At 53.2% G+C, this 10,109-nt stretch overlaps 1 protein-coding gene across 1 annotated transcript in view; it reads right to left on the bottom strand.

Annotated features, from left to right (window-relative positions):
* The window catches only part of LOC125449734 (thrombospondin type-1 domain-containing protein 4-like), an 85,771-nt gene that overhangs the window by 11,013 nt on the left and 64,649 nt on the right, over positions 1 to 10,109 (bottom strand). The window contains exons 7-8 of the mRNA XM_059642973.1: positions 7,230 to 7,362; positions 6,765 to 6,935 (exon numbers count right to left, since the gene is read on the bottom strand). Coding sequence (XP_059498956.1) covers positions 6,765 to 6,935; positions 7,230 to 7,362 — 304 coding nt within the window. The remainder of the gene's footprint in view (positions 1 to 6,764; positions 6,936 to 7,229; positions 7,363 to 10,109) is intronic.

Raw genomic sequence — 10,109 nt, 5'->3', positions numbered from 1 at the left:
GGGGACCGGGGGGGGGGGGAGACCGGGGACCGGGGGGGGGGGGGAGACCGGGGACCGGGGGGGGGGGGGGGCGGGGACCGGGGGGCGGGGGGGGCGGGGGACCGGGGGGGGGGGCGGGGGGGACCGGGGACCGGGGGCGGGGGGACCGGGGACCGGGGGGAAGCGTCTGGATAAACTTGTGGCGAACTGAATGAATGTACAAACTCCCCGGCCCAGAGCTGCTGCAGGATACGGGGCCAAACTTGCAACTGCATCTCTGCAGGAAAATGCCAGTTGGATCAGATGGTCCCTTCGACTTCAGGCCCCACACACAGCTCACACTCGCATCTCAATTCTCACAGCCTCCCACTAAAACTGTGGCTTTGTTTGGCGGAATGCTGACCGAGAGGGACATTGCCGCCTGTTACAAGCACATTTTTTCTCTCTCTCTCTCAAAACAACGTCTATCTGCTCCATCCGTGTCACTCCGGATCTAGAAAAATAAACAGACTTTCAGTAACACAGCTGGAGACTGTGGCAGCCAGGCTATCCCATTAGTAGGAGTCTCTAACCCCACAGCTGTCCCTCAGTAAACTTCCCGACAATTCCAGGGTCAACGCCGACGGAGCGAGCACTGTCAGAGGCTCGGCACCAAGGGAGCACCGTGCTGTCGAAGGGTAAGCGCTGACTCCAGACCCCACAGCGATGGGGTCGACTCTGAACTGCCCACGCAGAGTGAGACGCGCAGCTCATGGGGCATTTGGGGATGAGGACAGCATCTGGCCTCACGAGGAGGGAAACAGGATAAACCGAAAGATGTGAACAACTAAAATATCTCTCATCAATGCTGCCTGGGTCCTCTCTGCTCCCGCTCCTAACTCCCAACCACCGGCCTGGGCCTGTACCTGTACCAAACCTGTCCACACCAAGGATAATGGGAACTGCAGATGCTGGAGAATTCCAAGATAATAAAATGTGAGGCTGGATGAACATAGCAGGCCAAGCAGCATCTCAGGAGCACAAAAGCTGACGTTTCGGGCCTAGACCCTTCATCAGAGACGGGGATGGGGGGAGGGAACTGGAATAAATAGGGAGAGAGGGGGAGGCGGACCGAAGATAGGTGGAGAGGGTGTAGGTAGGGAGGGGATAGGTCAGTCCAGGGAAGACGGACAGGTCAAGGAGGTGGGATGAGGTTAGTAGGTAGATGGGGGTGCGGCTTGGGGTGGGAGGAAGGGATGGGTGAGAGGAAGAACCGGTTAGGGAGGCAGAGACAGGTTGGACTGGTTTTGGGATGCAGTGGGTGGGGGGGAAGAGCTGGGCTGGTTGTGTGGTGCAGTGGGGGGAGGGGATGAACTGGGCTGGTTTTCGGATGCGGTGGGGGAAGGGGAGATTTTGAAACTGGTGAAGTCCACATTGATACCATTGGGCTGCAGGGTTCCCAAGCCGAATATGAGTTGCTGTTCCTGCAACCTTCGGGTGGCATCATTGTGGCAGTGCAGGAGGCCCATGATGGACATGTCATCAAGAGAATGGGAGGGGGAGTGGAAATGGTTCGCGACTGGGAGGTGCAGTTGTTTGTTGCGAACTGAGCGGAGGTGTTCTGCAAAGCGGTCCCCAAGCCTCCGCTTGGTTTCCCCAATGTAGAGAAAGCCGCACCGGGTACAGTGGATGCAGTATACCACATTGGCAGATGTGCAGGTGAACCTCTGCTTAATGTGGAATGTCATCTTGGGGCCTGGGATGGGGGTGAGGGAGGAGGTGTGGGGACAAGTGTAGCATTTCCTGCGGTTGCAGGGGAAGGTGCCGGGTGTGGTGGGGTTGGAGGGCAGTGTGGAGCGAACAAGGGAGTCACGGAGAGAGTGGTCTCTCCGGAAAGCAGACAGGGGTGGGGATGGAAAAATGTCTTGGGTGGTGGGGTCGGATTGTAAATGGCGGAAGTGTCGGAGGATAATGCGTTGTATCCGGAGGTTGGTAGGGTGGTGTGTGAGAACGAGTGTGAGAACTGCACCTCCCAGTCTGCTTTCCGGAGAGACCACTCTCTCCGTGACTCCCTTGTTCGCTCCACACTGCCCTCCAACCCCACCACACCCGGCACCTTCCCCTGCAACCGCAGGAAATGCTACACTTGTCCCCACACCTCCTCCCTCACCCCCATCCCAGGCCCCAAGATGACATTCCACATTAAGCAGAGGTTCACCTGCACATCTGCCAATGTGGTATACTGCATCCACTGTACCCGGTGCGGCTTTCTCTACATTGGGGAAACCAAGCGGAGGCTTGGGGACCGCTTTGCAGAACACCTCCGCTCAGTTCGCAACAAACAACTGCACCTCCCAGTCGCGAACCATTTCCACTCCCCCTCCCATTCTCTTGATGACATGTCCATCATGGGCCTCCTGCACTGCCACAATGATGCCACCCGAAGGTTGCAGGAACAGCAACTCATATTCCGCCTGGGAACCCTGCAGCCATATGGTATCAATGTGGACTTCACCAGTTTCAAAATCTCCCCTTCCCCCACTGCATCCCTAAACCAGCCCAGTTCATCCCCTCCCCCCACTGCACCACACAACCAGCCCAGCTCTTCCCCCCCACCCACTGCATCCCAAAACCAGTCCAACCTGTCTCTGCCTCCCTAACCGGTTCTTCCTCTCACCCATCCCTTCCTCCCACCCCAAGCCGCGCCCCCAGCTACCTACTAACCTCATCCCACCTCCTTGACCTGTCCGTCTTCCCTGGACTGACCTATCCCCTCCCTACCTCCCCACCTACACCCTCTCCACCTATCTTCTTTACTCTCCATCTTCGGTCCGCCTCCCCCTCTCTCCCTATTTATTCCAGTTCCCTCCCCCCATCCCCCTCTCTGATGAAGGGTCTAGGCCCGAAACGTCAGCTTTTGTGCTCCTGAGATGCTGCTTGGCCTGCTGTGTTCATCCAGCCTGTCCACACCAAGGCCAGGATTGCAAAAGCCTTTCGGTTTCCTGTCTGCTGTCAGTATTTACATGCATCTCAAAATCCTTTCCCAGATTGAAGCCATCTCTGGCCCACAGGATAAACAGAGTGAGAAAGTTAATAGCCAGGGCAGTGTTTACATTCCCAGCTGCTTCCCAGCCCACAGAGCTTGGCAGCTACTCTGTGAGAAAAATTAACAGGAAGCAACTCACTGAGAAAGTCCAGGGATGTGCCAACCCACACAGTGCCATACCCAGAGGGCATCCAATCCAGAACTGCCCATCACAGGGATGACAGACGCTATCCAACACACTCCAGCTACCTCGAGGTCTCATTGCTTCAATCTGAGCTGGCCATGTCTGCAGTGGGCAATTGCCAAGACTTTGAGATGAAACGGCACTGGCCCTCGGCGCTGACCTGGGACAGGCAGTCTGTGTTTTGTGCTAGATGCCAGTGTGGGGACTCGAACCCAAAACTCTGACTCAGAAGAGGGCGTGCGACCCACAGAGCCAGATGGGAGGGATAGGCTCACTGTCATCCAACCACCAACTACAAACACTGGAAGTGGCCTGAGTACGTCAGTGGCAGAAAGCTCGGAGATGTGCCAGGTTACAAATCCGGAACGTGAGTCTGCCCTCCGAGATCTGCCGTTCAATAAAATCCTGACAAAGTTGGCAGTCTCACACGCTGCCAGATCCTTGATAGCTTGCTCAGACTGTCCATGTCGCCGCGCCCACCCTGCCCCTTGTGATAACTTCACCATGTCACCAACTTTGTTTCAGCAGCAAATTTAGTAGCAGGACCTTCCATTCCCTCGGACAAGCCGCTGTATATTTTACATCAATGTCCAAGATCCTGGCACTGAATCCTGTGGCACACCACTCGTTACATCTTGCCATCCAGAAATTAACACATGAATACGTCTGACTCCTCTTCATTAAGCACCGTTTGATCCAGGCCAGTATGTTATCCCCACAACATTCTGAGCTCTCACAGAGCTGTACAGCACAGAAACAGACCCTTTGGTCTAACCAGTGCGTGCCAAATAGTTATCCTAAATTAATCTAGCCCCATTTGCCAGCATTTGGTCCATATCCCCCTAAACCTCCCTATTCATAATCCCATCCAGATGCCTTTTAAATGCTGTAACTGTACCAGCCTCCACCCACTTCCTCTGGCAGCTCATCCATACACGCACCACCCTCTGTGTGAAAAAGTTACCCCTCAGGTCCCTTTTAAACCTTTTCCCCTCTAACTTTAAGCCTGTGCTCCTCTAGTTTGGGACTTCCCTACCCTTGGTTATTCACCCTATCCATGCCTCTCACGGTCTTATGAGCCTCTACAAGGTCACCTTTCAGGCTCCGACGCTCCAAGGAAAATAGCCCCAGCCTCTCCAGCCTTTCCCCGTAGCTCAAACCCTCCAACACCACCAACATCTTTTCAAATCTTTTCTGAACCCTTTCAAGTTTTACAACACCCTTCCTAAAGCAGGGAGACCGGAACTGCACACAGTATTTTAAAACCTCCCCAATAATCTTTGAAATGGCACCTTTTCGAATACGTCCAGGAAATCCAGCTGCAGTACATCTGCCTGGTCATTTCCTCAAAGGATTCTGTACTGAGATTTTGCTGGAGGGTTTGATCTATCGGAGGATTTTCCCTGGAGCAACAGAGACTGAACGGTGACCTATAGAGGTTTATAAAACGATGAGGGGGATGGATAGGGTGAATAGCCAAGGTCTTTTCCCCAGGGTGGGGGACTTCAAATCCAGAGGGGCATAGGTTTGAGGTGAGAGGGGAAAGATTTAAAAGGGACCTGAGGGGCAACATTTTCACGCAGAGGGTGGTGCGTATATGGAACAAGCTGCCAGAGGAAGTGGTGGGGGCTGGTACAGTTACAGCATTTAAAAGGCATCTGGACGAGGACATGGATAGGAAGGGTTTAGAGGGATAGGGGCCAAATGCTGGCAAACGGGACTGGATTAATTTAGGATATCGGGTCAGCACAGACGAGTTGGACCATTTGTTTTTGTGCTGTACATCCCTGTGACTCAAAACAGTGGAATGATCAATGAATAACTAACATGCATTCCAGCCAATTAGCAAAGTGCGATTGGTGCCCACGCCAGAATCACTTATGTAAATATTGAAAGTTGGGAACCTTGTGATAAACCATGAGAACATGCTGAAAGTGATCGATTTATTCCTGCTCCCCACTTTCTGTCTCTCAATTCTCCTTCCCACATGTGAGATCTTATCAAAAACCTCTGAAAATCCAAATACATCACATTTACTGATGTTCCTGGATCTGCACTCCAAAAAAATTGCAGACTTTCCTACCTCCTCAACTCCCTCGCTTACCTGATTATAGAATTACACAGTACAGATCGAGGGCATGCTGCCATAAATATACTATGAACGACACTAGCCCCACAACATTTTCCCAGGAAGTTTCCCCACTAAAGGCAGCCCCAAAGTGACGGCAAAGTTTCTCTGCTACATCCCTCCCCAGCCCCCTACTCTCTATTCTAGGTTTTGAAACTACATTCCTGGGGGATTAGCCTGGGCCTCTGGGTAACCAGCCTGCTGATGTTCTGAGTTTAGGTGCTCTCTGTGTGCTGCCACCGACAAGCTAAACAAGGGGCCTGCATCTTGAGTACTGTACTGAGAGGTCCGTGGGATTGCTCGGCGCCCTTCTGGCAGAGTGGCAGTGCCCAGACCTCTGAGCCAGGAATTGAGCTCAGGCTGGTTCCAGAGGGTGTGTTGGAACATCCCTGAATGGGTCACAGTGTCCGTCCCTCTGGAGACGTCTATCCTGCATCATGTCTTTGTACAGCTCTGCCCAGGACCACAAGAAACTACAGAGAGATGTGAGCACAGCCCAGTCCATCCACTGACTCCATCTACAGTTCCCCCTGCCCTGGGAAGGCAGCCAACATCAAAGACCCTTCCCACCCCGGTTATAATCTCTTCCATCGGGCAGAAGACACAGAATCTTAAACACACGGACCAACAGATTCAAGAACAGCTTCTTCCCTGCTGTTACCAGACTTCTGAATGGACCTCTCACATTTCAAATCTGACCCAGGTCTCACTCTCTTTGTGCACCTTCTCTGCAGCTGTGACATGAAGCAGAGCAAAGTACACATTGGCCTGATGCATTTAGTACGCTGTGATCTACGTGTATCGCGCACAAAACAAAACTTTTCACTGCACCTAGCCATGTGTGACAGTGACAAATCAAATAAGAAAAGTTGGTCTGCTCCTGAATGGGTCAAAGGGTGTTGAGGGTTTTTGTTTTAAAACAGTCATTCACAGGATGTGGGCATCACTCAGCCAGCAGCTTTTGCCCATCCCTAATTGCCCAGAGGGGCAGTTAAGAACCACCCACTCATTGCTGTGCAGGTCTGGAGTCACATGCAGACCATACCAGGTAAAGGGTAGCAGTTTCCTTCCCTAAAGGACGAGTAGGTTTTCCCCTATCAATTGATTCATTTGTCGTCTTTAGATGCTTAATTCCAGATTCATTATCAAATTCAAATTCGGCCTTGCTGGGATTTGAACCTGGATTTCTCGGTACATTTCCTGAGTTTCTGGGCTAACAGTCCGGTGGCGGTCGGGGGAGGAGTGCATTTGAAGAATGGGAGGGATGAAGGTGAGCCTCCAGTGACCTGAAAGCACAGCTGGAGACGGATGTGCATTTCTGCGCCGCACATTGGCGACTGGGGCGTGGGGGGTACGGGGGGGGAATAGAAGCGGGTTCAGCTGATGCTGGGTGGGGAAAGCCAAGGAGCGTTTGGAGCTGGCAGTCAGTATGACCCAGCACTCCCAACCCGCCCCCATCGCAGACCACAGGATGGTCAAGGAGGGAGGACGGGAGAGGAGGATTGAATGCAGGGTTAAACACTGCCTCATGGTGTGCTTCAAAGATCGGAATGAGGCAGTTTCCAGGTGAAGGAATGGTGTCCACACAGCCCAGGGATGATGACATCTTGATGTTGGAACTGACAAAGGGAGAAAGCATCTGGAGTGGAAACATCTGCAAACATTCCCCAGACTACACTCCCCAGCGCCGTCCCCAGGGGCCATGAGGAAGCAAGAAGCCTGATCTTTCCCAGATGGAGAACACCTCGCAGCTTGGTCCAGGACACACGCTGTTGTTGTAACTTCAGACTCGATCTGTCAGCAAGCCACAAGAGGAAGATTTCAGCAAAGGGTCAGCAAGAGGCAGGAATCAGCGTGCGATCTTAAAAAGTGGGGAGGCATAGAGAGGGAATCCTCAGCAAAGGAGGGGTCAGAGATACGGAGGAGGCGTAGGGTGCTGGAGGAGGTGACAAAGATAGGGAGTGGGTTTTGGGGGGTTGGAGGTGGTGACAGAGGTAGGAGTGGAGGGCCTGGAAGAGGGTTGGAGATAGGGAGGGGCTGTAAGGGCTGAAGGAGGTGACAATGATAGGGAAGATTTTAAGCCATGGTTGAATATTAGCTTGTAAAATAGGAGACAGTGAATGACATCGTAGATCCCTGACGACTCTGTGGGTCAGCAGGAGATACGACCTGGTGGAGCTGGGGGTAGATGGGACCCGGTAGGGCTGGTGGGGAAGATAGGACTCAACGGGACTCAATGAGGCTCTGTCAAAGAGGCAGGAGAGTTGAGGGACTGATGTCTTCAACGGGAATGGAGTTGAGCTTTGATCAGAAGAATACACTACAATGCAGATATCCCTCAGCACCCATGTCACCCAGAACCAGGCGCCCATCACCCATCTGCCAGAGTTGCACTAGCTACATGAAAACAATGACTGGGAGCTGGAGCCGGACCTGGGATAGTGGTGGTTGGGAAAGGGATGCTCACTGTTTCAGACCCGAGCAGAGGAACCTTCGCTAATCTCCCCATCGCATCTTTGACCTGCCCAGTTGAAAAGATTCCAATATTCTTCGACAGGGAGTCTGCGGTTAAAAATATCCCGGCGTCCAGGATGTTTTGACATTTGCTCGTCTCCTGCCTGTGGAAACGCCGTCTACCGTCACAAAGATCCTCCAGCAACCTTGGGAAGGGGCGGATATTGGAATAGGACTATACCATTCGGCCCTTTGAGCGAGCTCCTCCATTCCGGTTTCCCCACATCTCACCCCCAACACCGAGTTAACAGTATGCCCGGACATAGACATACTGCCAACCCTTAGGGACATGTGGGAAGCAGGCTGGAGTGACAGGAAAACCCCAGAGAATGCTGTCGATGATTCCCAAATGGATCCCACGGCAGGATCAATTCTCGCTCTCTCTGTCTCCTTCTGCGCCTCATTGCAATCTTTCCCAGCTGTGCCCTCCGGTTGCCACCTTCCAGGGCAGTGTTCTTGTGTTCTTGGGAGAGGGTGAGGAGCAGAGTCTGTCCCAAGGGCACCCCACCTTCCTACGTCCACTTAAGGACAGGGATTACCTTGGTGCATACGAGGGAAGAAGAGAGCATTGAGCATTCGACAATGGAGGGTGGGCCTTCTCTTCCCTTGGTGGCCCTGTAAGAACAGGGAGGGGATTTTGCCCTGGGCGGTTCCTTGGTGAGCACGGAGTCGGTCGATCGTCAGACAAGCCCCTCCACCTCCACAGCTACAGGATGCAGTGACTGGGTCACCCGAGCGCTGCCCCTCCTGCCAACCACAGCCGTATTGAAACTGCAGGACTGCTATGAGATGCCTCAAGGTCAGAGCATCTCAGTGACTAGAAGCAGAACGAGGCCATTCAGTCCATCAAAACCTGCTAGAACGTTTGACTTAAACATGGTTGCTACCATCTCGGCCTCAACTCCAAACTCCTGCCCGCTCTCCTCAACCTGTTACTCACGTTTTTTTCTGGGGCGGGGGGGGTGTGCGGCTGCAGAATCTATTCCTCCTTATACTCACTCGGTGTCCTGATCGTCGCTGTACTCTGGGGAATTCTTTTAAAATTTAAATTCAGTTCCCCCTTATGGGCACTGTGGGTCAACCCACAGAAGTGGTTCAAGAAGGCAGCTCACTTTCACGAGGGGCAACTAGGGATGGGGCAATAAACGCTGGGCCCAGCCAGTGACTCCCACATCCCACAAGTGAATAATTTGTTTTTAAAATGCAAAGGAAGAAGGCGTTGCTGCCTAGGCCTGAGTTAATTACCCCATCCCTAATTGCCCAGAGGGCAGTTAAGAGTAAACCACATTGGCTGTGGGTCTGGAGTCACATGTAGGCCCAGAGTAGGTAAGGATGGCAGTTTCCTTCCCTAAAGGGCATTAATAAATTACACAGGATCATAAACCTTGGAGTAAAACCTGTTCTGTGCTGTACTGTTCGATGTTCGATGTTCTAAAACAATTTCTCCTCATCGCTGTTTCAAGTCTGCCACCTTGTAGCCTGAAACCATGACCTCTCACACCGGCTTTGTCAACCCTCTTTAATATTTTATATATCTCAATTAGATCTCCTCTCATTCTTCCAAACTCCAGACAGAATTAGTCTAAAATGCTCAAGCTCGTCATAACACAAATCCCTCATGGTTCAGTGTTAGGGAGGGGGAAGAGGGAGCCGGGGGAGGTGGAGGAGATAGGGAGGGGGTGTAGGGGACCGGAGGATGTGGCAGAGATAGGGTGGGGCTGTAGGGGGCCGGAGGCTGTGGTGGAGATAGGGAGGGAGTGTAGGGGGCTGGAGGAGGTGGCGGAGATAGGGAGGGGCTGTAGGGGGCCAGAGGATGTGGCGGAGATAGGGAGGGGATGTAGGGGGCCGGAGGACGTGGTGGAGATAGGGAGGGGGTGTAGGGGGCCGGAGGCTGTGACAGAGATAGGGAGGGGGTGTCGGGGGCCGGAGGACGTGGCGGAGATAGGGAGGGGGTGTAGGGGGGCCAGAGGCTGTGACAGAGATAGGGAGGGGGTGTAGGGGGGCCGGAGGCTGTGGCGGAGATAGGGACGGGGTGTAGGGGGGCCGGAGGCTGTGGCGGAGATAGGGAGGGGGTGTAGGGGGGCCGGAGGACGTGGCGGAGATAGGGACAGCAAGAATGCTGTGAATTAAAAGTGAACGTGTTTCAAAAAGCCAGGGAAAAAACCGAGGGGAATTTTGCCTGGAACAGTGGGGTGGTTTTCTGTCTACTTTTGAACATGTTTCCATCGACACACAGGCCTCAGACTGACTCGCATTGCTGCATCACTGCCAAAAGCTGC

The sequence above is a fragment of the Stegostoma tigrinum genome, chromosome 47 (assembly GCF_030684315.1).
Source record: "Stegostoma tigrinum isolate sSteTig4 chromosome 47, sSteTig4.hap1, whole genome shotgun sequence".
Classification (NCBI taxonomy): domain Eukaryota; kingdom Metazoa; phylum Chordata; class Chondrichthyes; order Orectolobiformes; family Stegostomatidae; genus Stegostoma; species Stegostoma tigrinum.
The sequence above is the reverse complement of the archived record's forward strand: the minus strand, read 5'-3'. Positions and strand labels throughout refer to the sequence as shown.